The 27,983-nt window shown below is 37.7% G+C and overlaps 4 protein-coding genes across 4 annotated transcripts; 2 read left to right on the forward strand and 2 right to left on the reverse strand.

Moving 5' to 3' along the window:
* Window positions 1-416: 416 nt before the first annotated feature.
* LOC131799372 (uncharacterized) lies at window positions 417-20,162 on the reverse strand. Its single transcript, XM_059117095.2, has 2 exons — window positions 20,133-20,162; window positions 417-2,674 (listed from the first exon to the last, which is right to left on the reverse strand). Exon 2 carries the CDS (start codon window positions 2,649-2,651, stop codon window positions 645-647), a length of 2,007 nt encoding a protein of 668 aa, XP_058973078.2. The 5' UTR covers window positions 2,652-2,674; window positions 20,133-20,162; the 3' UTR covers window positions 417-644.
* Window positions 3,647-11,264, forward strand: LOC131799373 (elongator complex protein 6). Its single transcript, XM_059117096.2, has 7 exons — window positions 3,647-3,732; window positions 5,029-5,107; window positions 5,881-5,951; window positions 6,785-6,957; window positions 7,700-7,883; window positions 9,143-9,295; window positions 10,250-11,264. Exons 1-7 carry the CDS (start codon window positions 3,679-3,681, stop codon window positions 10,367-10,369), a joined length of 834 nt encoding a protein of 277 aa, XP_058973079.2. The 5' UTR covers window positions 3,647-3,678; the 3' UTR covers window positions 10,370-11,264.
* LOC136280916 (uncharacterized) lies at window positions 11,417-18,617 on the reverse strand. The gene is made up of 4 exons (XM_066166747.1): window positions 18,523-18,617; window positions 18,356-18,411; window positions 18,172-18,247; window positions 11,417-15,869 (listed from the first exon to the last, which is right to left on the reverse strand). The coding sequence occupies exon 4, from the start codon at window positions 15,846-15,848 to the stop codon at window positions 13,113-13,115; it is 2,736 nt and encodes a 911-aa protein (XP_066022844.1). The 5' UTR covers window positions 15,849-15,869; window positions 18,172-18,247; window positions 18,356-18,411; window positions 18,523-18,617; the 3' UTR covers window positions 11,417-13,112.
* On the forward strand, window positions 18,582-27,978 carry LOC136280927 (elongator complex protein 6-like). The gene is made up of 8 exons (XM_066166794.1): window positions 18,582-18,718; window positions 20,356-20,981; window positions 22,295-22,373; window positions 23,149-23,219; window positions 24,018-24,190; window positions 24,950-25,133; window positions 26,406-26,558; window positions 27,505-27,978. Exons 2-8 carry the CDS (start codon window positions 20,928-20,930, stop codon window positions 27,622-27,624), a joined length of 834 nt encoding a protein of 277 aa, XP_066022891.1. The 5' UTR covers window positions 18,582-18,718; window positions 20,356-20,927; the 3' UTR covers window positions 27,625-27,978.
* The last annotated feature ends 5 nt before the right edge of the window (window positions 27,979-27,983 follow it).

Here is a 27,983-nt window from a genome sequence, read left to right on the forward strand (position 1 = left end):
GAATATTTGGCCATATGATACAAGAGCTATTATGATCTTTACATAAGTCACCTCACAGGCTTGGTTACTTTAAAAGTTTCTGAAAAGATTTCTTGAAATTTTTTTTTTTTTGTCACTAATCGAGGATGTGCTGAAGCCTTATCTCTATTGTAAACAAAATCCACCCGTTAATTGTGAAGAGTTCTCAAGCAATTAAATTTTTAACTGGACTGGTGCAATGATCTAATCACAGCTTCAACATTCTGCTGGAAGTCTGGAAAGACTCAACAGTTCTGGTTTAAATTACCCACCCCACCCAAGCAAGTTTCAAATTCCCCATGCCCCAGGTACAGACAACAATCAAATGCCCATGGGTTTCAGGGAGGGAGAAGAGATGTTGAGGCTTTGAATTAGTTACCTCATAAAACTGTCCTGAATCGTTCAAGTATAATTTAGCTACTGCATGATGCAGCAGCTGCTCTTTTCCGTGAGAAAGGTTACCTACACCTTCAAACATATCTCACAGGATATTGCATGTTGAAGAATAGATATCCTCAGTTCTGAGATTTTCTCGACAAATAACCATTGCATGATCATAATACTTGTTGGCTTGATCCAGGTCACCAAGGTCCCTGCAACTAGGGAATGCTGTGATCCAAGCTTTCTCAGACTACTGTACATGATCCTGATAAACGATGATGATAATGTTCTATAGCTAGGTCAGCCTCCACATGAAGAAATAAGGCAACTGCCTTAATGTGTAAATCACAAAATGTCTTATAGATATCATTTCCTGCAACCTCAGAAATGTTTTCCTTTAAATATTTAGATCTTCCAATTTTTCTCATCAATGTTCTAACATGAAGAACAGTTTGTTTGCCTTTCTCACATGAATAAAATTTTTCCCTGCCAATTAACTTATTCTTATCCCTCAGAAACTGGGACATGGCCTCAAATGTCGCATTTAAGGCTAATAATTCACCCTCTTCAGACTTTGCTTTTATCAACCTGCAGATAGCATCGTGTGTAACCTGATGTACTCTAATGTAGACACCACTCTCCTCTTCATCCAATAGCAACAGAGGGCATCTTCGAATCTGCATCCTAATGTTTTCTTCATCTTGCAAATCTATCTCTATGTTGCAAATGTAATTTACTGCTATCTCAAGATTTAATGGCTGTGCTGCGCACAAGGACAACAAAGTAACAGTGTGCTTGAGTACTACATTGGTGGATTCCATTGCCTCTTGAACAGCTATCTCTAATACCTCAGTCATTGATTTTGGGTAAGTTTGGTTAGTTTCAATGAAAATGTTTGCAGTCGCCCCTCTTTGGCCTTCCTCAAGTCTTTTTAGGTAATCACTCCATCCAAAATTCGCTCTATTCTGCTGAGCCTCTCTGACATAGGTTGCGGCAATTGCTAAGGCAAGCGGCTGGTAGTCTAATACTTGTGCAAGCTTCTTTGTGTCATAATCTGAGATACCAGAAAGCTTTTCTAGTAAGGACATGGCATCATGGGGCTCCATACCTTTGCTAAAAGATAAATGACTAGTGAAAGAGTTCATTAGCGGAACAGACATGGTGTCTTGTGTTGTGATCAACAACTGACCCCTCGCCCACTGTTCATCTCCAGACTCTGGCAAATATGCATGAATCTTAGAAATGCTTCTGACATTGTCAACAACTAGAAGCCAAGAGGTGTAAAGCTGGATTTTTGTGCCGATTAAGGACTTCATATGAGCAATCTTCTCGTCTGAGTTTAAATCTGAAGAGTTAAGTGTGTTAGTAGTGGCATATTCTGGGCACTTAAGCTTTCGCGCCAAGGAGATATACAATTCTAGAAGAGTGCTTGGGCTTTCAGCATTTACTGTCATCACAAAAACTGTAGAATTTGGAATTGAATTGACTACATCAAAGTATCTCTTCCCCACGAGACCAGCTAACTGAGATTTGCCACTTCCTGGGTTGCCAGAGATATACAAGTAACTCAATCTGTTCTCATTGGCCTCTTTGAGCTCTTCCAACTGTTTTGTAATTTCAGCCACCTCAAATTCACGATCTGCAACTTCGTGTGAAGGTTTAGATGGAAGGACACAGAAGGACAAAATTTCTTTGTTTAACTGAGCTTCAAGTACCTCAACCTTTTTTAACACATTACTCAGTTCCTCGGTGGGGAAACTTGTCTGATGGTAAACCACTTGAATTTGGTGTGTGGAGAGGCCAAGAGCTTGGAAGGCTACTTCAACTTTATTGATAGCATTTTGAAACTCTGCATCTGTGAGGTGGCTGTGTGGCATGTGTGCAAAATCTTCATTACGGAACTTTCTGAGATCATCCACTTTTGATTTTATAGTTGGATTGAGACCATTCCCAATACAATCGGAGAAAAGAATGGCGTAAAAAAGCATGGTACAATCCCATTCAGCTCTGTTTCCATTGACCATGGTGGCCAGAAGATGGGCTTTTTCCCTTTGCTTGCGCAGAGATTCACTGTTCTTGAAGTCCTGACCATTTTTTGGCTCATCTTTCCATTCACCTAATGTTGCCTTGTGACGACTATTCCATTCCTGTTTGAAGATTGTTCGCAGACCCTCTGTAATTATATCAGTGGTGAGATAGCAAATCCGGTAATAATTCAGTTCTTCGTTGGTGTACTCTTTTGTAGTGGCCATATTTAGCTTTAATGAGCTGTTACCTACAGGAATGTAAGAATTAATAGTCTTGATTGTGTCCTACCTATTGCTGTAAGGAAGTGAAAGCTCCTAATCTCAAGCTCCAAATCACTTCAGAGTGATATCAGAGTGTCATCAAATCAAATTAACATACACAATAACTTTAGGTTGCCAAAATTCATTGGAGAATTTGTTCATTGACCAATTGTTTCATTGGGTTAGTTATTTAGTCTAATTCAGTAGGAATTAAAAGTCTCGATTGCATCATGCAAAATTCCCATTGCTGCAAATAGATGATAGCTCCTAATCTCAGGTTCCTGACCACTTTTGTCATCAATTCAAACAGAGGCGTATAACCTAAAAACAAGCTGGGGTTTATCAGCCGGCTAATCAGAAACAAGGATGCAGTTTTTGCCTAAATATGGAATGAGAGGTTCGAGTAGTTTTTTCCTTCGGTGATATGCTTCTGATCTTGATAACTTCACAAGGATTTTGGAGTAAACGTTAATTAACAAGAAGGATAATGTTAACTCGCAAAGTAGTAATTTAAGAAGAGAAGTCTGTTGGACCTCTCGTTCGACCAGTGTCGAACGAGAGGTCCAACAGACTCTGAACGAGAGTGCATTCACCGACGTCCAATCAAAAATATTGGACCGCACTGCAATTTTACGGTTTAATTAACTGTAAATACTGTCAAATTTATTATTTCTCTGCACCCGGTGCCTGTAAGATCCTTGATTTGTCAATAGTAGAATATTGCTTAAGGCCACCTATCGCCCTTTTCACGAGTATTTAACCAAAATCGCGGCTGTTTGAGTCCACATACTTTTAAAAACCTCAAGAGGTGGAACTCTGTCATGCCAAAATTTTTTCAAACGGAAATAAAAACTTTCATGACATTCAGTCATTAATATTTTGATTCGAAAATATGACCAGTACGGCATTGATAACTGATCGTTTGAAAAAAGGATAATTTACTTGGTATTACATGACATAGCATGGGCACTCAAACTTGATCACTCTCATCATGTTTGGAGAATTAAATTCTTTGACAGATTTCAGTGAGAAGTCTCCACCAAAGGTAAGTAGTGAAACAACGAGTATAATGTAGGAATAATTCTCCCAGTTTCTTGTAGATGTGTTCATTTTTTTGTTATCAATAAAATCGCAAACAAAGTTGGTTATTTCGCTACATCCTAATGAGTGCACTAGACTGCAGGAGAGTCGAAACGTGGGGTCTATGGATTGTAACTTCTAGGTTACTTTCATCAAATCTTTAAATCAGTGTAGCATCAAACCATATTTGAAAAATTGTATTCATTAGCTCCTCTACAACCTCATGGAGATGTAGACTTACAGTGATATAATATGTTTTAAACATCAAATTTCAAGTTTATAAACCTTTGTTTAGTGGTTTCAAGTTGAAAATCTGAAAGACATGTGAAATAAAATGTTTCAAGTGAATTTCAAAGACAATCCAGAGATACCTCGGAAGTAGGGGTGATCTTCAGGATAGAGTTGGTTGTTTCACTACATTGTGGGTCTCGATCAAGAAATCCTGTGGTAATATCAAGTCTGTTAACATATGTAATCACAGAACTGTTTGTAGATGGTTGTGCGACATTTTGGATTTGAAGCAGATAATTAATAGAGGAGTGGGTAAAATTTCCGCACAGCCCCATACTATTGTAAAACAAATCTGTTTTCCCAATTGCAATGTATTGTTTTTGTCATTGTTTTCTCTATCCAAGAACCGAATGCATAATGTAGTTATGGGCTGTGCGGAAATTTTACCGAGGAGTGCAAGGATAAAGAAAGTCAAACCAAAGGGGGTGGGGTGCCAATAAATACTAAGCCAGAGGTAGAAAAATTAGCAAACGGGGGAATGGGAAGGAGTATGTCCTACCTCAGTACTATTTCAGAACCTCTTATACAATCTAACAGATAACAAAAGATTTTTTAGTTTATAAGGAAAATGATTTTGTATCCCAGTACAATAGATCACAAAATCTTGCCAAGAGAACATCAATTACAGGCTAAATTGTTGCTGGCTGTTATTCTATCATAATAAATTGAGTAAGTGCCCTCCTTTCAATATAAGCACCCCCCTTAAATTTGTTTTTGTTTATAAAATGACTCCATTCAATATCACACCTGTGGTGTGGTGGAGCAGCTTTGTACAGTTCATTTATTAAATAACCCTGTATATTTCCCCACCCCACCTTCCCAAAGCAAAATTAATGAGGACCCCATAATATCATTTTGATAATGGCGTTATATAAAAATGATATTCAAAATTAGGAAAAATTTAATTTAATCAAATTATAGTGCTATGAATTGGATGTTTTACATAATTCTTGTAACTTATGGTTTTCAGAGAAAGTTTTTGCTGATAACAGATTGCCAAAATGATGGAAGCTTTCTCATTCATCACTTCTTATCCTTGTACATTAAAGGTGCGTGGAGTGATTAGTTCAGAAGTCTACAATTTCTGATCTGCAACTGTTAATGATGTATCCATACTTTGCCATATACAATACACATTCTATTCAAGCACAAATGGCTAATTGTTTTATCATACTGTCTTCTACTTAAAAAGAGCACATCTCATTGGAAGGTGGTATAGGGGTTTATGTCACCTCTCTTATAATTACTTAAAAGTAATATGGTAAATTTATCATAGGATCACAGCCAGCATTCCTGTGTTCTAGAAAGTCGGCAAAGTAGGACCTGGATAATTGAGTATTGTCAACTGAGATGATAACATAAATTGGCCACCATAAAGAGTTTAAAAGCTGACGTTTCAAGTTTTAGCCCTTTGTCAGAGCGATTGGAGGAATTGTGTGTTTTGTGTGGGTTTATGCAGAGGATGGAGCTATGCTATGTGGGAATATAGTGATGAGAAAGAAAACAAGAATAAATTTAGTTGAATGAAAAATGCTTGTTGATACCGCAGGGATTGAGAGTGATGATTTGAAAGATAAATGTTTGTTCTTGAGTCTTACAGCTTTCCTAACTGTGTATAAGGAATACCTGCCTATATTACTTCTAAATGAAGATCTCTTTTGTCAGTTGTAGAGAACCCCTCTCAATCTCTTGTGACTGCCTGAAAGTAAGACCTGCCTATATTACTTCTAATATGTTACTTCCCTGTGGGAGAGAGTTCCACCGCAGTTCATAGTTTCTGAAATTTAGAACTTTGTATATTTTGTCCTTCTTTTTTTTTCAGGAGGTTTCAAAGTACTTTTCATTGCCTTGGTCCAGTCTTTTTCTCATTACAGTAATGTTGCACAGAAATTGGTGAGAATTAGACATGTCTATATTTTTTATCTTGATGTTACTAGAAGCAACAGGATTGATACCTCTATCATTTCAATTTTTCTAAAAGTCTCCTGAGGAAGTGACAGTCAAACCTAGAGAAGCATATTTTGGAAAAATGTTTTTATCTTGATACCAATCATTTTATGACTTGTTGATATTTCTCTTCTTTACTTTCATAATTTTGGTCTTGTATTGGGCATTTCTTTTGGTTTTGTATTGGGAATTTTATTTGCATGTGCATTTGGCTACTGCCAGCCAATGTCTAACTCAGTGGCTATGTGTTAATCCTTTCATTCCCAAGATCTTAGTAGTAATTCTCCTTGCCATCAGCCATTCAATTCTTATGATGTTAGTTTAGAGAATTTGGCATTGGATCAACTAATAATCACCTAATTGATATTTTTCTTTATTCTCATCACTATTCTACTTGATATTGTATTGATTTTGTGAGGAGAAATTCTGTCATGGTCACTTGTAGGACTTAAAGAGGGTACCCCTCCCCTCTCCCTTCTGGCTTCCTTCACCAGAAAACATTTGATTTAACCCTTTAACTCCCAAGATCTGATGGTTAATTCTCCCCTCTAGCTGCTAATCATTTCCTTTTACATTTGATGAGAACTTGGTGCTAGATTAAGAGAGCAGCCTTTACCCAATGAGTTTGAATATTTTCATAACCTGTTTGCTGAATAATGTATGGATATTATCAGGAGAAGTTTCATGTTAATCACTTCTGGGGATTAAAGCAGGGTTAAAACAACTAAATAAGCAATTCCCAACATATTGTAATTGTCATGTGAAACTTTGTTATTCAGGGTATAAACCTCAGCAGTATCTGTGAGAGTGGCCAGGTGACATATGTCGATGGCTTAAGTTGTATATCTGAAGCTTTAGCTGATGAAAGTCAACAAGATGCCCTCAAAAACTCATATAGTAGCTCAGTAGGAAATGAAAATGCAGATCACAGCAACCCTTTTAAAAATGTCAGGTAATTCTCTTTGCAATTCTGAATTATTTAGCATGTCTGATTTCCTTCTCCACAGCAAGAGGTTTCCAAAAATATATAAAGTCTTCTCAAAATTTGGTTGAACAATTTCAAGGATGCTTCCATAACTGGATTAAGTTGAGGTGCACCTAGTCCCTTAAACTGAAGTAAAAAACAAAAATGTATACTGTGAGTCAACCCTTAAACTTCCAAGATCCAATTAGTAATTCTCCCTACCTTCTGTCATACTTTAGGTATTAGACAGAAGAGGTTGGCCCTTTACCCGAATGTTTTCCTCTAGCTGATAAGCCTGTCTGTTCTCTTAAGCAGTTAACTTTATTCTGTTTTTGTTAAAACTGTTTTACATGTGCTGAATTTATTAGTCAGACTGAGGAGTATCATTTGTAAACATGAGATTACCCATAATGCATAGGAGTGAATGGCAAGTTCCTGAATTTCAAATATCAAGGTTTGGGTTTTTGCTGGAGCTAGGATGTGAGTTGGAGAACTTTGACAGTTCCTTTCTGATTCTTCCATATTGTTTTTAGAAGTATAGATGATCAAACTGTCCAAGGAAACCTGAAAAAATGCTCTTAGTAAGAAGGGTAGAAACAACGTTATTTCCTTCATGCCACTGTACATGTTTACTTAACTATGAAGTTCCAGTTGTATGAATATACACTCCTCTTTCTGAAATTTTGTTTTGTTGAGGTTGAAAGCTACTATTTTTAAATTGTTTTCCTAGAGCCCCAACATTTACTCTTCAACCATTATACAACAGAATCAAGTCATCTTTGGGTACTGAAACAAAACCCTGTTTGCTGCTGATTGATGATCTAACCGCTCTACTCTCCGTTGGAGTTCCTCTACAGCAAGTTACCAATTTCATACACTACTGTGTTACTCTGATGTGTCACTCTCCAACTGTGGTGTGTAATGTCTCAAAATACCTTTGATCTGGAATGAGGCTGAAGGTGACCTTGTTGTGATAGAGGCCAGTATCTAGTTAGCATGATAACAAATAAAAATTTACATTTGAGAAGCAGCAACTTTTTATAATAACAAGGTCACCCTTAGCCTCACTCTTGTTCAAAGGCTTGGCAACTAAGCATGCAACTGTAAAATGGGCTACTATTCTTTATACTTCCATACTGCCATACAATTCTTATGTGAGTTTTGGAGAATTTAGTATTGGATCATCAACTGCCAATCCCCTAATTGATATTTTTCTTTACTCTCTTTAGTGGTCTGCTTGATATTGTATTAATATTGCAAGGAGAAATTCCATTTTGGGCACTCATGGGAGTTAAAGGGTTAACTCATGCTTAGCCAATCAATCAGACAGTGGAAGAAAACTTTCCTCTCTCCAGAGTTTAACACACTTTTTATGACTTATTGCAAACTCAGCTAAAACTGGCTTGGTAAAATATTCAGTGTCATCATTTGCATGAGTCAGTCTCATTAATTGTGTTGGGATCACTATGTATTTTGTAGGCTTTAATAAACAACTGGCAGTGTCTGATCTAGGATTTCCAGCAAGGGGAGCAGTGTGTCCCAGTTAACAATTTTCAAACCTTCCCTCTCCCCCCCCCCCTCCCATAGCATTTATTCAAACTAGTGCTTGAGAACCTCAGGAAATTGAGCCTTTTATGTATATTACATTCCCTGGATTTTGGTTCCTGCTTTACTTTTAATCTGAAATGTAAACCAAAATATTGTTTTAAGAAGATTTTGTACAAGAAGAAATTACATTTCCCTGTTTCTTTTTCTTTTGAAACATAATTTGAAGTGTGCCTAAATTATCCAGAACAAGTAATTGAAGGGACGTATTTGTTCAAACCGTGGCAATCCCATAATGGTGCTCTCTAAATCAGACACTGAACTGGCATCAAGAATTGATTTCTGACACATAGCAGACCATTTGGATTTAGGTCTGCTCATGCCAATGAACTACACAAAGGGTATCTGGGAAACTTGATTAAGACTTGTGCATTATTTTGGTGAGGGATGAGACCTCCCTCTCCTCATATTTACAATTCTTTGGTCTCCTTCTCCAATCTACTTAGAACATTGTAAAATTCTGTAGGATCACTAGTAAACTCTGTCTTGATATAATGAGGGTAGTGTGTCAAGAAAATTAATCTCAATTACTTTTATAATAAAGATTTCAATAATATTTCACCTTCAGTCAGATGGTTGCCTGGTGACACTTGTACATAATGACAATGATGTTGATGATGAAGAATCCAAGTTGCTATGGAAACAGCTATGCTATCTTACCGATATAGAGTTTCAAGTCAAAGGGCTTAGCAGTGGTTATTGTAAAGATGTACATGGACAGGTTAGTAGTGGGGTAATAAAACCTAAGGAAACACTTAAAGTTATGTGATGCATATTAATGGTCCCCTTGAGTGGGCACTACACTAAGCACATTATAACCATGTAGGGCCACAGAGATGTGAATTAACCCTATAACTCCCAAGATCTGAATGTTAATTCTCCCCTCTTGCTGCTTAACCTATCCTTGTAAATTAGTCATGAGAATTTGGTGTTAGATCAAGATAACAACTTCTACCTGGGAGTGATAAGTTTGAATATTCTCATTAGCTGTTTTCTGGATAATGTAGGGATATTATAGGGAGAAGTTTCATGTTGATCACTTCTGGGAGTTAAAGGGTTAAAAAAGTTTCCTTTCTTAGCTAGATTGAGAAATTTACATATGAACTATTTAAATAGTTGTATGTTCTTATCAGGATCAAAGAGTTACATCTTAAATTGTCCTCAGAGTAGTAACTACAGGAATGGAAACTACATGTGTGAAAAATTATATAAGATGAATTTTGTTTATTTTGATTGGTTCTTATCTATAATCTCTTCGAGGACAGATCGATGAAGATGGTGTCATTTATTAGAACATTTATCTTTTTGTAGATGTAGATTCTATGTTGCTGTGTCTCTGTTCAGTAAAAGATCACAGGAGATGTCAAAATATGGTAAAAATATCAGTGACATGCTCAGCTACGTCCCGTGTGCTACTTATTGGACTTACCACGCTTTGACGTCATCTGTGATCTATTACTGAACAGACGCACGGAAACATGGGAATTATTCCGCCTTTATTTGATCACAGGTGCTAGATGGGCATATTCTCAAGTCTCTGAATAAGACAATCCATTGTCTTCCCGCAGAGGATTAATTGGTTATGGGCCGTACACTGTTTAATTCTCCCTCTGGGATTGCAGATAGCTCATAACAGGAACAGAAAGGTTTATCTCTTTTGCTTTTTTCTTTTCAGTTGACCATAAATATCAGAGACCAGAGGAACATTAGACAAAGTTCTAAAGTTGTTCAGTACACGACACACGACAAAAATGTCACTTGCTTCGCTCCTGGAATGTCCAAGGCTGTTCTTTAGAATAGAAGAGCAGATGAATCCTTTCATTCACAAAAGTGATCAAAATCTTAACTCTCTTCACGTTTTCAATACCCTTAATTTCACTTCAATAGAATTTTGAGCTGAACAATGAGGAATATGAGTTAAGACAACGAAAGAGTGTCCGATGTAATACGAAGTACCTGGAACAGGCGAGGGAGTTAACCAGTAAATAGAATTAACGGGCCGAGAATTGTTGTTGTTGTGGTTGTCGTTTTTCTTTTATCGGTGGCGACTGAAAAACATTGAAAGACTGTTTGCAAGAGCATAAGCGAATCAAAGTAACAACGAAAGAAAACAAACGGACCTTCAAGACAATGTATGCTAACGATACGAAAAAAAATGCTTTATTTTGAAAATAGTAATCTTTTTCTCCCTTCAAAAACAATGAAGTTCCGTCCGTAAAGAAAAGTGAGACTTAACCCTGTGAAAAAAAAGTCCGTCAAGTTCAATCGCGCGAGTGTTTTTCATAATTCCACGATACACGCTTTCTGCGCGCATAGAGGTGTAATAAAGGCAAGTTTCCCTTTAAACACCAGTTGAAGTACTATTTTGAACATTTTGTAAAAGAGTTGCTTCGTTCGTCAGCTGTCGGCGTTCATAGATATATGAAGCATTTGGGAAATTTGGTAAGCACTCAAGAAGCCATGATAACTTTCGACTACGCCTCTAACAACTCTTGGCACCTTTCCAGTATGCTTCATAACTCGATGAACGTACGTTGACGCTTGAACCACTTGCTAATCTGGGAGACTTCATGGGGAAATACTCAAACTGTGGTAACATTGGGCTGACGGCTCGACACTCGATAAACTTTAAGAACAGGGAGAAAAAATGTTCAGTAAAACATACCTAGGGGGAAAATAAAACAGATGAAATAATTTTCCGAATTTCTTAAGGTGCTTTAATGACTTAAAGCGGTGATGAAGGTCCAAAACTAGTTATAAAATGTAAAACAACATGGTCTCTTTAAAATTCGTGGCACCATTTACATATTACAAGGCCTCTGTTCTTCCAATGTCAGTTAAACAAACAAACTAATTACATAACGGGAAAAGAAACGAAGAAATTCCCAACTAAAGCTACTTTGTCATTCAGAAAAACAGGATTTGTTTCCACAAGATTTGTCCTAGACTAGTATCAGTTTCGTACATCGTGCTAATTAGTGGTTAGATAGAAAGGATCATAAAGAATCAAATTGGAAAATCACTGCTCGTTTCCCGTAATGTGATTAGTCAGTTGTGCGTGTGTGTATGAGCCCCGCTAGCTATAGACGGACTTTAACTTGGTTAAGGACTGTCCTCGAGGTACTTAATCAGATTATAAAAGTTCTTTTTTCAGCTATGTATTTCGTCATTAGGACAGTTGGTAGGATTCCAAAATTATTTTTCGTTTTGCCAGCCCTCTAAGAGAATCTAGTTTACACTACGAATATCCAATTTCTTACGATTTACGAATTCTCAACGACAACAGAAAATGTTAACTATGCCCTAAAGACGAATCCTCTAACGCTCCTATAAAGAACCCTCGCGCTAGATGATATTAATTCTTATCGCACATTAAATATTATTTTAAAGCGTATTTCTCGACTGTAACTGGTTATTTCTATGAACAAAGTGAGCTCCGCCTCTTCACGTGGTTCCAAGATTGTTTTGTCACATAGCAACATTGTTTTATGTTCTCGTGGTTGACCAATAAGAAGACGAACACTGCACGCAAGATGGCGGAACCACTCCTAAAATGTATCACTCTGAAGTACATGCTAGCCGAATAAGTGAAGAAAAATACTGCGGGCTCGATATCTATATTGAGAAACTATATCTCCTTCCCGTGGAAACATTTCGCGAGGAATGACTAAAACTGATGAGCAAATAAAAAACTAATTGCTCAGAAAATCTTAAATGTTCAGTAAATCCTTAAAAACCACAGATTTTTAAAACTGTTCATTTAGGTGAACTGTCCTTTTAAGTGTAACTTAACTGGTCCCTGAGGTGGCTTGGAGGCAAGTTGAGACCAAAGTAGGCAGGGAGTGACAGGAATAGCTGTAGGTGACTCTACCGCTCTGCAAAACTTCCAGTAGGGGTGTGGTTCTACTACATTAGAAGGAGAAGAGTCCTCAGTTGCTGCTTCCGCTTATACTTGTGCTATTATTGTGCCAGATTCAGTTGCCACAGGGCTTGGTCTGCTGTGTCTTTCTACGATGGCAATTTTCATCAGTGCGAAATGAGATCTCGGGAATCCGTCGAGATGGGTAAGGCTCTACCTTGATGAGAAAACCGGAGAGTACAAAATTGAAAGGGCATCGTAGGCTTCGGCGATATATAGTGACAGAAATCATGACAGCACTTCGCTCGTGTGTGTCTGCAGCGGCGGAAACGCTGTTTGCTGTTAAATATTGCTCATCGCTCGAAGTAGCAACTAGCTCTTGTGGCTGTTGGATTGGAATTTTCCGTTTTGCTTAAGCTTGAGAAGATGATCTGTTCGTCGCCAGAAATGTTTAATTCTCGGGTGACTGGTAATAAGATAAACACCATCAGCAAACAAGATGGCGGTCGACTCCAAACTGTATTACTCCAGAGCGCATGGTAGCATAAACGTAACCATATGATGCGGAATCGATATCTGTATTTTGTACGCTATAGCATTCTTGATGTGAATGTCCATTTTTGTCTCTCGAGTTATTTTTACCATTTCAAATAAACCCAAGGTCGATAGAGTCGATTTCTTACTTCTTTTTCGATCGTTTTGCAGGGACTAATCCAAGATGTCCTGAACAGTTGGGTCGTTTTCCAAAACTACCCGAAGATCGCAGGACATTTTCCTGCAATTGCTTTATCTTTACCAAGCGGTCCTTGATCATTTTTATCCAACAATCTTCTGGTCCAAACTCTCTCAGAATAATGGGAAGTGCGAGTTCATAACTCTCTTTTGCCTGGTTTAGCTCACTTGGCACTTTTCCCAGCTCCATGAGTGTTATTCCCACGACATAACTCTCAGGTCCAGGCTCTTTCTGGAGAATGGGAAGTGCGAGATCATAATTCACATCTCCTAGGTTCTTGTACGTCATTCCAACTTCGGCATGTCCAGGTCTGAGCTTTTTCAAAAGAATGGGAAGTGCACGATCATAATTCTCTTTTGCCTCTTTTGCCTCACCGAGGTCTTTCAATACATTTCCCAGGTTACTATAAGTTTCGCCGACGATATAATCGTCAGGTGTTAGCTCTTTCTCGAAAATGGAAATTGCGCGACGATAACACTGCTTTGCCGGAATGGAATCGCATAGGATTTGATGCGCATCTCCTAGACTACTGTACGTCACTCCAACTATGACATCCCCAGGTCCGAGCTTCTTAAAAATTTTAAGTGCACTATCAAGACTCTCTTTTGCCTTTTCGTATTTTTGCAGGTTCATCTGCGCACCACCCAAGGAACTGTAGGCCAGTCCGACGTCAAGATCATCAGGGCTGAGGTTTTCAGGCCGGATTTTAAGGAAAATATCAAAGCAATCTTCTGCCGCTTGGTCTGCAAAATGTTCTTCACAAATCGTCCCGAGTGTTTCCAGGCAACGTGCGTCAGATTCAAACATAATCTTTACACGATTTCGCGTTTCTTCCACAGAAAAAATATCTTTAATTTGTGTCGTCAATGATTCTATATGAGGAATGCATTGAGAGTGCTTCGCGAAAGTATCTAAGAAGGAAAGATGATCTCGTTGAGTATCCTCAACGAACTGGTAAAATGACATGAATGCTGCTTTCATGGCTCCTAACTTATCATACTTGAGATAATCTTTAAGCACAGCGCGGATGGCATCGTGTACAACCTGATGGGTTCTTATAAAGAGAGCATTCTTCTCTTGGTGAAAAAGGAGCAGAGAGCATCTTTGAATCTGCAGTCTGATAGCATTTTTATCGCCCATTTCCTCCGCTACGTTCCGAATATAATTGGTTACTATCTCCAAACTTAACGGTTGCGGTGCACAAAAGAAAAGCAGAGTAAAAACGTTCTTGATTATAACATTGGTAGATTCAATTGCCTCTTTAACAGCTAGTCTCGTTACCTCACCCATTGATTTTGGATAAACTGGGTCAATGATAAATGTGTTAGAAGCAACTATTCTTCTTTCCTTGAGTTTCTCAAAGTAATCACTCCAGCCTGAATTTGCTCCACCTTTGATGTCACGAACTTCCCTGACGTAAGCGGCAGCTCTTGCTAAGGCAAGGGGCTGATAGTCCAATTTTCGTGCAACCTCCTCCGTCTCACAACCTGAGATGCCAGAAACCTTTTCTAGTAGGTGTACTGCATCATGGGGCTCCATACCTTTGCTGACTGAGACATGATTGACACAAGGGCTCATTGGCGGAACAGACGCGGAGTCTTGTGTTGTGATCAGCAATTGACCTCTTGCCCACTGTTCATTTCCAGACTCAGGCAAATAAGCATGAATCTTAGAGATGCTTTTGACGTTGTCAACAACTAGAAGCCAGGTGGTGTAAAGCTCGACTTTTGTGCCGATTAAGGACTTCATATGAGCAATCTTCTCTTCTGATTTCAAATGTGGAGATTTAAGTGTGTTAGTAATGGCATATTCTGGGCACTTAAGCTTCCGGGCCAGGGAGACATACGACTCTAGAAGCGTGCTTGGGCTCTCAGCATTTACGGTCATCACAAAAAGTGTATAATTTGGAATTGCATTGACTACATCAGAGTATCTCTTGGCAACGAGACCAGCTAACTGAGATTTGCCACTTCCAGGGTTTCCAGAAATGTACAAGTAGCTCAATCTGTTCTCGTTGGCCTTTTTGAGCTCTTTCATCTGTTTTGCAATTTCAGCCACCTCGCGATCACGATCTGCAACTTCGTGTGAAGGTTTAGGCGGAAGGACGCAAAAGGACGAAATTTCTTTGCGAAGCTGAGCTTCGAGTACCTCAACCTTTTTTAACACATTGTTCAGTTCCTCGGTGGGGAAACTCTCCTGATTACAAACCATTTGAATTCGCTTCCTGGAGAGACCAATAGCTTGGAGGGCATCTTTAATTTGTTCAATGATATCTTTAAACTTTGTGCCTTCGATCTTGCCGAGTGGAATGTGCGCATAAAAGTTATTACGAGCCTTTCTTAGTTTCTCCAGTGCTTCTACACGATCGGGCTTGAGGGACCAACCGATACAATCAGAATAACGGATAGCATAGAACAACTTGGTGCAATCCCACTCAGCTGTATTTCCGTTAACTATGATTTCCAGTTCTTTTGCATGTCTCTTACGGTTGTTTGGATGTTCACGTTTCCGAAAGTCCCGTCCATTTTTTTGCAAGTCCTTCCATTCTCCAAATTTTCTTTTGTAAAGTCGATTCCACCTCTTTTTGAAGAATAGTCGCAGACTCCCGGCAACTTCATCAGTGATGATATGGCAAAGCTTAAAGTAGTTGAGTTGTTCGTTAGAGTACTCTGCTGTGGCCATATTCGGCTTGATCCTTGCTTGCTGTTGAGAGTGAATCACATGTGTTTTAAGCTTCAGTTACTGAATTCGTCTTTTAAGGTTAGCTAATGCTATGTGGCTCAAAGGAATATATACATATCAGCCCATAATTCGCTGAAAGCAAAAATAAGACCCAAAAGTGAACTTCTGCTAAATGTACGTTTCACTTTCTACACGACAAAGAGGTAACGGATCTAGCGCGAATATTAATCGAGTAGAATACAACCAAGGCCAGTAGTTGAAGAGTACTCAGGCTGTCTGATCGAATTATGGCTCTCTCCCACTTCTTCTTACTTTCTCTATATTACATGCACAATAAAATTTTGAGGCCTCATGTATATGAGCTGCTACTTTCTAAAGGAGACCAGCCTAAAGGAGAAGTATATTAAAGTTTACACGGCAACCAGGTGGACAATCAGACATGGTTTGATACTACTCTGGTTTGCAGATTTAATGAATGTAACCGAAGAAGTTACAATTCATAGACCCAACGTTTCGACACTCCCGTCTGGTGCCTTCATCAGGGGTGATCTAAACGCTGCACCAAGAGGTCCTTTTATATGATCACTAATTAGCGGTCTTTTTTCTGACGAGGTGTAAATAGGCGTCAGGAAGCAAACCCCCATCGTCACGATTTAAAGGAACGTGGGCGGAATTACCAAACCATGTCTAAAGGAGAAGTATTCTCCAGGAACTTTATAGTTTTCATGTCTTCAATTCTGACAATATATCGGTTTAAGTATGGACTTAAATTCAGTCATCCACTCAATTATAATCTGTTTGACAATTATTTTATGCATTAAAACCTGGATTAAACGCGTTGTCTGCCGCCTCCCCTACAAGGTTTGTTTCTGTACCTATCGTCTACTGTTTATAGATCATTGCCTTAGTAAATGGAATTATCAACATAATTCTCAATCGCGTCAGTCGAGTCGGGCCGTACGCTATAGATGGTTTTTCCTTCTTGTTCTTCATCCTTGATCAAAATACATCTTTTTAGACCCCACAAATTCGATTTGTGCCCAAACATGAAGAAAAATTTAACTGCGTGTTAAACTTCTGACCAAGACGTTTCACGCCCAGGAGCAAAAACGCTCACAAGGTAATTGCCTTACAAAAAGAGAGATCAAATCAAATGAAATCTGAAAACCTCAAAACATGGTTAATCAGCTGTAAAATAGGTGTACAATGTATTGAGCCTAATGGCAGCCTGTCAGATATGCGAAATCAAAATTAAGAATAATTGAAATCGCTTACAAAGGTCTAATCAAATAAAATTTTAAAACCTCAAAACAATCAGCTGCCAACTTTGTGTCAAATCTAGCCATATAGCAGCCAAATAGATACGCGAAAGTTAACTTGAGGACAAGAAATAAAATCGCTTCGCGGTGCGCCTAAATGTTTCCATATCTATCTCTGGGACTGCTGACACCGCCGGTTTTCAAGACTTTGATATTCTTTTCTTTCCAGTTGAGTAGTTTTGCACATTTTTTCTTCATTTGTGTGGTCTACAAAAGTGTGTTTTTATCAAGAATAGGGTGAAAGAAGGCAATTTTGCCCATAACCCCATTCTGAATCATGTTGAGAGCTCCATCCATGAACTCTGGCAAAAATTTCCTCATTAATCCTAGCCCCCAAATATACTAAGATATACTAAGGGGAAAATGAATTTGATCCAAGTTTTAAGGCTTAAATCAGTTGTGCCACAGATCAGAAATTGAATGAGTGTGCAAGTGAGGGAGTGAGTGAATTTTCCATCCATACGTGAACCTCATAGTATGACTACGTCATACCACGAGGTAAAAGGGCACAAATTAAACACAGGCAGTACTCATCGCTTACAACAAAATTGAATTATTTTTATCACTATATAAATTGAAGAGTGAGTGAAAAGAAGGCTGAAATTGCTGTCTAAATATGCTATCCAAAAACCATACTAAATTAAAAGTTGCTTTATATGACGAGTAACAAAGGGAGCATGTAATAATGCATCTGTCAGCATTTATTCCTTAGTGAAATAGAGCATGTGGTTGGATTCTTGAGAATTTTGTTTCTTGAAAGTACTGTTTATTTGTCTCTTGTCAAGCTAACCTTATTCTTGTCATTTTAACTGTAGGGAATCCCTCAAATCTACACACCTAACAGATCAAGAAGCACTTTGAAATTTCTGTCTTGTTTTGGTGCGTGCGTTTTGCAACTAAAGCACGAATGAATGGCACGAATTAAATTCGTTTGAAACTCACGCTTATATCTAATACAAAAAGTAAAAATTGAAAACATTCATTAAATAACAAATTTTACTCACCGTTTATGGCGTTTTATGAAGACACGATGCACAAGACGTGGAAGATCAATCTTGTTTTGGTGTGTGCGTTTTGCAACTAAAGCACGAATGAATGGCACGAATTAAACTCGTTTGAAACTCACGCTTATATCTAATACAAAAAGTAAAAATTGAAAACATTCATTAAATAACAAATTCTACTCACCGTTTATGGCGTTTTATGAAGACACGATGCACAAGACGCGGAAGATCAATCTGCAACTAAAGCACGAATGAATGGCACAAATTAAACTCGTTTGAAACTCACGCTTATATCTAATACAAAAAGTAAAAATTCAGCATCTGATAATCACATGATGATGATGTCACCACCTTGTTTCTATTTCAAGATAAAAGTTTTAATTAAAACTGGCTGCACCACAGGCGGTCCAAGCTCCAGCTGTGAGATGATCATCTTGCGCAATAACAGTCATTTCTTTATAAGTTCGTCTTTGAATTCAAAGGACCTGAGCAGCGCTCGACCTTGAATGAAAGGAACAAAAACACACTTTAATACCTCACAACCAAGGTAATTGTTAAAGCTACTGCGGTTGTACGCGAAAATTCCCTTCGAAGCCTTTTCAATGTTATTCGTGTTCGTGTTGGGGCAAATAAGCTGTATTTTCACTAAGCCCTTCATTAGTTAAAAGGTTTCAATCGAACGCACAGCCCTACACTCGATGCGTAATTTCCGTTCATGTTTCAATGCGGAATTGATTTCTTCGCTAGTTCATCATTTTTTGTTGACTTTAAGGCTTGTTATTAACATAATACTTTTCACAAAATTCCCTTCTGATGATTTCCGTCTGAAGGACTACCTCTTGTACACACACAGTAGGTAAAAAATGGAAGTTGGAAATTTCGAAACCACTTGTCGAGCGAAGACATTACCTGTGAAATAATGCATCTGTTCCCCGATTTCTAAATCAAGCCTGTGAACGCTAAGATATTGTACACAAGAAATCTTTATATATAATCAAATTAACTATAGATTATTTATACTCACCTGTCAAACGTTTATGGAAGTTTTAAGCGCAACTCTTTTTGAAGACTGAAGCAAATTCCGCTTGGGTTTCACTGAGGCCGGAAATCGAAAGCGAAAGAAAATAACTATCGGATGTGAGTTGATCACATGATCTTTAAAACATTTACGTCAAGATAGCTTGCGAGCAGGCGAGAGGTTTGGAAGGGATTAGACTCTCGCCGGCTCGTGTTCGCTGAGGCCTCAAAGCTTAATCCGCAGGCCCACTGGCCCACATCATGTGCCTTAAATCGTTGCGAAAACTGCTTTGTTATGAATAACAATCATGCAAAATTTTCCTCGGATTGCGGGATGTCTGTGCGGTACCTCACAGATACTAAAGCGAAACACGCATGTCATACACTCGAGTGACTTTCTAGCTCATTTCACTTTTCATGATTGGACAAAATTCAACAATTAAGAGTCCCTTGGCCAATTCATTTTATACCAAGCTTTACTTGGTCTTATATGGTTTCAGTAAAGGGGTAAGGGTTAACTTTGCAGAACAGGAAATATTTTTTCACCAAAACTCTGACGACTACTTGCAGTCTAATTTGACGGCCGCCAGAACAATTTCAAGAACTGCATGAACTGCAATTAATCTTATTAATTTAAGAAGAGAAAAAAAAATTAATAAAAATCCTTCTAATCAATTTCAGACGATTACTCCAAAATCCTTGTGGAAGTTATCTTTACCTTAGTACAAAATATATCGGCATTATTCCTTTGGTTTCGTTATATCTCGCCTCGTTTCGTTTCGTTTCGTTTCGTTTCGTTTCGCAAAATAGAGTAAGACCTTCATCAGCTTCAAATTCAGAGAGCGAGCATGACACTACGATTTTCATTAGACAATGAACCAGCATACACGAAAATAATCCCTTAAGATTGAAAAAATATCAAAATTGATTGGTTTTATACAAACCTGGCTGCGGAATCAATTAGTGTTCTGATCAGGCAGCTTCTACACCTCTCGAACTTAACAGGACAGCTTGGAAGAATCAAACCCCCAAAGTAATTTGAACATTACCCATTCCCATAAGGCCCTGCCAATAAATCCAGGAATGGAAAATAACAGTCAATGGACTTCTAGTTTCTGAACTATGGAATATCCAAATGTCAAATATCCTTACTTCAATTTCTTTCAGTACTCCTGATCTGGACAAAGCTAGTGGTCCAAAATTATATTGGAAATTGTCATCAAATATCTCAAGTAAAGATCTTACAAGGAAAGCTTCGCTCTCTCAGTACAAGTGTGCTTCCTGTCGGCCAGTGTCGACCTCCTGTCGACCAGTGTCGAACGAGAGGTCCAACAGACTCTGAACGAGAGTGCATTCACCGGCGTCCAATCAAAAATATTGTATCGTACTGCAATTTTACGGTTTAATTAACTGTAAATACTGTCAAATTTATTATTTCTCTGCACCCGGTGCCTGTAAGATCCTTGATTTGCTCAAGGCCACCTCTCGCCCTTTTCACGAGTATTTAACTAAAATCGCGGCTGTTTGAGTCCACATACTTTTCAAAACCTTAAGAGGTGGAACTCTGTCATGCCAAAATTTTTTCAAACGGAAAGAAAAACTTTCATGACATTCAGTCATTAATATTTTGATTCGAAAATATGACCAGTGCAGCATCGATAACTGATCGGTTGAAAAAAGGACAATTTACGTGGTATTACATGACATAGCATGGGCACTCAAACTTGATCAATCTCATCATGTTTGGAGAATTAAATTCTTTGACAGATTTCAGTGAGAAGTCTCCACCAAAGGTAAGTAGTGAAACAACGAGTATAATGTAGGAATAATTCTCCCAGTTTCTTGTAGATGTGTTCATTTTTTGTTATCAATAAAATCGCAAACAAAGTTGGTTATTTCGCTACATCCTGATGAGTGCACTAGACTGCAGGAGAGTCGAAACGTTGGGTCTATGGATTGTAACTTCTAGGTTATTTTCATCAAATCTTTAAATCAGTGTAGCATTAAACCATATTTGAAAAATTGTATTCATTAGCTCCTCTACAACCTCATGGGGATGTAGACTTACAGTGATATAATATGTTTTAAACATCAAATTTCAAGTTTATAAACCTTTGTTTAGTGGTTTCAAGTTGAAAATCTGAAAGACATGTGAAATAAAATGTTTCAAGTGAATTTCAAAGACAATCCAGAGATACCTCGGAAGTAGGGGTGATCTTCAGGATAAAGTTGGTTGTTTCACTACATTGTGGGTCTCGATCGAGAAATCCTGTGGTAATATCAAGTCTGTTAACATATGTAATCACAGAACTGTTCGTAGATGGTTGTGCGACATTTTGGATTTGAAGCAGATAATTAATAGAGGAGTGGGTAAAATTTCCGCACAGCCCCATACTATTGTAAAACAAAAATGTTTTCCCAATTGCAATGTATTGTTTTTGTCATTGTTTTCTCTATCCAAGAACCGAATGCATAATGTAGTTATGGGCTGTGCGGAAATTTTACCGAGGAGTGCAAGGATAAGGAAAGTCAAACCAAAGGGGGTGGGGTGCCAATAAATACTAAGCCAGAGGTAGAAAAATTAGCAAACAGGGGAATGGGAAGGAGTATGTCCTACCTCAGTACTATTTCAGAACCTCTTATACAATCTAACTGATAACAAAAGATTTTTTAGTTTCCAAGGAAAATGATTTTGTATCCCAGTACAATAGATCACAAAATCTTGCCAAGAGAACATCAATTACAGGCTAAATTGTTGCTGGCTGTTATTCTACTGTAATAAATTGAGTAAGTGCCCTCCTTTCAATATAAGCGCCCCATCTCTAATAAGCACCCCCCCTTAAATTTGTTTTTGTTTATATAGTGACTCCATTCAACATCACACCTGTGGTGTGGTGGAGCAGCTTCATACAGTTCATTTATTAAATAACCCTGTATATTCCCCCACCCCACCTTCCAAAAGCAAAATTAGTGAGGACCCCATAATATCATTTCAATAATGGCGTTATATAAAAATAATATTCAAAATTAAGAAAATTAAATTTAATCAAATAATAGTGCTATGAATCAGATGTTTTGCATAATTCTTGTAACTTATGGTTTTCAGAGAAAGTTTTTGCTGATAACAGATTGCCAAAATGATGGAAGCTTTCTCATTCATCACTTCTTATCCTTGTACATTAAAGGTGCGTGGAGTGATTAGTTCAGAAGTCTACAATTTCTGATCTGCAACTGTTAATGATGTATCCATACTTTGCCATATACAATACACATTCTATTCAAGCACAAATGGCTAATTGTTTTATCATACTGTCTTCTACTTAAAAAGAGCACATTTCATTGGAAGGTGGTGAAAGGGTTTATGTCACCTCTCTCATAATTACTTAGAAGTAATATGGTAAATTTATCATAGGATCACAGCCAGCATTCCTATGTTCTAGAAAGTTGCCAAAGTAGGACCTGAGTAACTGAGTATTATCAACTGAGATGATAACAAAAATTGGCCACCATAAAGAGTTTAAAAGCTGACATTTCAATTGTTAGCCCTTTGTCAGAGCAATTGGAGGAATTGTGCATTTTGTGTGGGTTTATGCAGAGGATATGGAGCTATGCTATGTGGGAATATGGTGATGAGAAAGAAAACAACAATAAATTTAGTTGAATGAAAAATGCTCATTGATACCGCCGGGATTGAGAGTGATAATTTGAAAGATAAATGTTTGTTCTTGAGTCTTACAGCTTTCCTAACTGTGTATAAGGAATACCTGCCTATATTACTTCTAAATGAAGATCTCTTTTGTCAGTTGTAGAGGACCCCTTTCAATCTCTTGTGACTGCCTGGAAGTAAGACCTGCCTATATTACTTCTAATATGTTACTTCCCTGCAGGAGAGAGTTCCACCGCAGTTCATAGTTTCTGAAATTTAGAACTTTGTATATTTGTCTTTCTGTTTTTTTTCAGGAGGTTTCAAAGTACTTTTCATTGCCTTGGTCCAGTCTTTTTCTCATTACAGTAATGTCGCACAGAAATTGGTGAGAATTAGACATGTCTATATTTTTTTTCTTGATGTTACTAGAAGCAACAGGATTGATACCTCTATCATTTCAATTTTTTCTAAAAGTCTCCTGAGGAAGTGACAGTCAAACCCAGAGTAGCATATTTCGGAAAAATGTTTTGATCTCGATACCAATCATTTTATGTTGATATTTCTCTTCTTTACTTTCATAATTTTGGTCTTGTATTGGGCATTTTATTTGCATGTACATTTGGCTACTGCCAGCCAGTGTCTATGACTCAGTGGCTACGTGGTAATCCTTTCATTCCTAAGATCTTAGTAGTGATTCTCCTTACCATCAGCCATTCAATTCTTTTGATGTTAGTTTAGATAATTTGGCATTGGATCAACTAATAATCCCCTAATTGATATTTTTCCTTATTCTTATCACTAGTCTGCTTGATATTGTATTGATTTTGTGAGGAGAAATTCTGTCTTGGTCACTTGTAGGACTTAAAGAGGGTACCCCTCCTCTCTCCCTTCTGGCTTCCTTCACCAGAAAACATTTGATTTAACCCTTCAACTCTCAAGATCTGATGGTTAATTCTCCCTTCTAGCTGTTACACATTTCCTTTTAAATTTGATATGAGAACTTGGTGCTAGATTAAGAGAGCAGCCTTTACCCAATGAGTTTGAATATTTTCATAACCTGTTTGCTGAATAATTTTATCAGAAGTTTCATGTTAAGCACTTCTGGGAATTAAAGCAGGGTTAAAACAACTAAATAAGCAATTCCCAACATATTGTAATTGTCATGTGAAACTTTGTTATTCAGGGTATAAACCTCAGCAGTATCTGTGAGAGTGGCCAGGTGACATATGTCGATGGCTTAAGTTGTATATCTGAAGCTTTAGCTGATGAAAGTCAACAAGATGCCTTCAAAAACTCACATAGTAGCACAGTAGGAAATGAAAATGCAGATCACAGCAACCCTTTTAAAAATGTCAGGTAATTCCTTTTGCAATTCTGAATTATTTAGCATGTCTGATTTCCTTCTCCACAGCAAGAGGTTTCCAAAAATATATAAAGTCTTTTCAAAATTTGGTTGAAAAATTTCAAGGATGCTTCCATAACTGGATTAAGTTGAGGTGCACCTAGTCCCTTAAACTGAAGTAAAAAACAAAAATGAATACTGTGAGTCAACCCTTAAACTTCCAAGATCCAATTAGTAATTCTTCCTACCTTCTGTCATATGTTTCCATGTAAATTAGGTACTAGACAGAAGAGGTTGGCCCTTTACCCGAATGTTTTCCTCTAGCTGATAAGCCTGTCTGTTATCTTAAGCAGTTTACAAGATAGTTAACTTTATTCTGTTTTTGTTAAAACTGTTTTACATGTGCTGAATTTATTAGTCAGACTGAGGAGTATTATTTTGTAAACATGAGATAATCCATAATGCATAGGAGTGAATGGCAAGTTCCTGAATCTCAAATATCAAGGTTTGGGTTTGTGCTGTAGCTAGGATGTGAGTTGGAGAACTTTCACAGTTCCTTTCTGATTCTTCCATATTGTTTTTAGAAGTATAGCTGATCAAACTGTCCAAGGAAACCTGAAAAAATGCTCTTAGTAAGAAGGGTAGAAACAACCTTCATGCCACTGTACATGTTTACTTAACTATGAAGTTCCAACTGTATCAATATACACTCCTCTTTCTGAAATGTTGTTTTGTTGAGGTTGAAAGCTGCTATTGTTAAATTGTTTTCCTAGAGCCCCAACATTTACTCTTCAACCATTATACAACAGAATTAAGTCATCTTTGGGTACTGAAACAAAGCCCTGTTTGCTGCTGATTGATGATCTAACCGCTCTACTCTCCGTTGGAGTTCCTCTACAGCAAGTTACCAATTTCATACACTACTGTGTTACTCTGATGTGTCACTCTCCAACTGTGGTGTGTAATGTCTCAAAATACCATCTCAAGACCTTTGATCTGGAATGAGGCTGAAGGTGACCTTGTTGTGATAGAGGCCAGTATCTAGTTAGCATGATAACAAATAAAAATTTACATTTGAGAAGCAGCAACTTTTGTATAATAACAAGGTCACCCTTAGCCTCACTCTTGTTCAAAGGCTTGGCAACTAAGCATGTAACTGTAAAATGGGCTACTATATTCTTTATACTGCCATACAATTCTTATGTGAGTTTTGGAGAATTTAGTATTGGATCATCAACTACCAATCCCCTAATTGATATTTTTCTTTACTCTCTTCAGTTGTCTGCTTGATTTTGTATTAATATTGCAAGGAGAAATTCCATTTTGGGCATTCATGAGAGTTAAAGGGTTAACTTACGCTTAGCCAATCAATCAGACAGTGGAAGAAAACTTTCCTCTCTCCAGAGTTTAACACACTTTTTATGACTTATTGCAAACTCAGCTAAAACTGGCAGGGTAATATATTCAATCTCATCATTTGCATGAGTCAGTCTCATTAATTGTATTGGGATCACTATGTATTTTGTAGGACCTAATAAACAACTGGCAGTGTCTGATCTAGAATTTCCAGCAAGGGGAGCAATGTGTCCCAGTTAACAATTTTCAAACCTTCCCTCTCCTCCCCCCCCCCCCCCCCCACATAGCATTTATTCAAACTAGTGCTTGAGAACCTTAGGAAATTGAGCCTTTTATGTACATTACATTCCCTGGATTTTGGTTCCTGCTTTACATTTAATCTGAAATGTAAACCAAAATATTGTTTTAAGAAGATTTTGTACAAGGAGAAATTACATTTCCTTGTTTCTTTTTCTTTTGAAACATAATTTGAAGTGTGCCTAAATTATCCAGAACAAGTAATTTAAGGGACGTATTTGTTCAAACTGTGGCAATCCCATAATGGTGCTCTCTAGATCAGACACTGAGCTGGCATCAAGAATTTATTTTTGACACATAGCAGACCATTTGGATTTAGGTCTGCTCATGCCAATGAACTACACAAAGGGTATCTGGGAAACTTGATTAAGACTTGTGCATTATTTTGGTGAGGGATGAGACCTCCCTCTCCTCATATTTACAATTCCTTGGTCTCCTTCTCCAATCTACTTAGAACATAGTAAAATTCTGTAGGATCACTAGTAAACTCAGTCTTGATATAATGAGGGCAGGGTGTCAAGAAAATTAATCTCAATTACTTTTATAATAAAGATTTCAATAATATTTCACCTTCAGTCAGATGGTTGCCTGGTGACACTTGTACATAATGACAATGATGTTGATGATGAAGAATTCAAGTTGCTATGGAAACAGCTATGCTATCTTACCAATGTAGAGTTTCAAGTCAAAGGGCTTAGCAGTGGTTATTGTAAAGATGTACATGGACAGGTTAGTTGTGGAGCAATAAAACCTTAGGAACACACTTCAAATTATGTGATGCACATCAATGGAATTCCCTTGAGTGGGCACTACACTAAGCTCATTATAGCCATGTAGGGCCACAGAGATGTGAATTAACCCTTTAACTCCCAAGATCTGAATGTTAATTCTCCCCTCTTGCTGCTTAACATATCCTTGTAAATTAGTCATGAGAATTTGGTGTTAGATCAAGATAACAACTTCTACTTGGGAGTGATAAGTTTGAATACTCTCATTAGCTGTTTTCTGGATAATGTAGAAATATTATAGGGAGAAGTTTCATGTTGATCACTTCTGGGAGTTTAAGGGTTAAAAAAAGTTTCCTTTCTTAGCTAGATTGAGAAATTTACATGTGAACTATTTAAATAGTTGTATGTTCTTATCAGGATCAAAGAGTTACATCTTAAATTGTCCTCAGAGTAGTAACTACAGGAATGGAAACTACATGTGTGAAAAATTATATAAGATGAATTTTGTTTATTTTGATTGGTTGTTATCTATAATCTCTCCAAGGACAGATGGATGAAGATGGTGTCATTTATTAGAACATTTATCTTTTTATAGATGTAGATTCTACGTTGCTGTGTCTCTGTTCAGTAATAGATCACAGGAGATGTCAAAATATGGTAAAAATATCAGTGACATGCTCAGCTACGTCCCGTGTGCTACTTATTGGACTTACCATCTGTGATCTATTACTGAACAGACGCACGGAAACATGGGAATTACTTCACCTTTATTTGATCACAGCTGCTAGATGGGCATATTCTCAAGTCTCTGAATAAGACAATCCATTGTCTTCCCGCATAGAGGATTAATTGGCTATGGGCCGTACACTGTTTAATTCTCCCTCTGGGATTGCAGATAGCTCATGACAGGAACAGAAAGGTTTATCTCTTTTGCTTTTTTTTTTCAGCTAACCATAAATATCAGAGACCAGAGGAACATTAAAGAAGGCTCCAAAGTTGTTCAGTACACGACTCACGACAAAAATGTCACTTGCTTCGCTCCTGGAATGTCCAAGGCTGTTCTTTAGAATAGAAGAGCAGATGAATCCTTTCATTCACACAAGTGATCAAAATCTTAACTCTCGTTACGTTTTCAATACCCTTAATTTCACTTCAATAGAATTTTGAGCTGAACAATGAGGAATATGAGTTAAGACAGCGAAAGAGTGTCCGATTTACCTGGAACAAGCGAAGGAGTTACCAGGCGGCTGAAAAACATTGAGAGACTGTTTGCAAGAGCATATTAAGCGAATCAGAGAAACAACAAAAGAAAAAAAACGGACCTTCAAGACAATGTATGCTAACGATACGAAAAAAAATGCCTTATTTTGAAAATAGTAATCTTTTTCTCCCTTCAAAAACAATGAAGTTCCGTCCCTAAAGAAAA

The sequence above is a fragment of the Pocillopora verrucosa genome, chromosome 5 (assembly GCF_036669915.1).
Source record: "Pocillopora verrucosa isolate sample1 chromosome 5, ASM3666991v2, whole genome shotgun sequence".
In the NCBI taxonomy this organism is placed as follows: domain Eukaryota; kingdom Metazoa; phylum Cnidaria; class Anthozoa; order Scleractinia; family Pocilloporidae; genus Pocillopora; species Pocillopora verrucosa.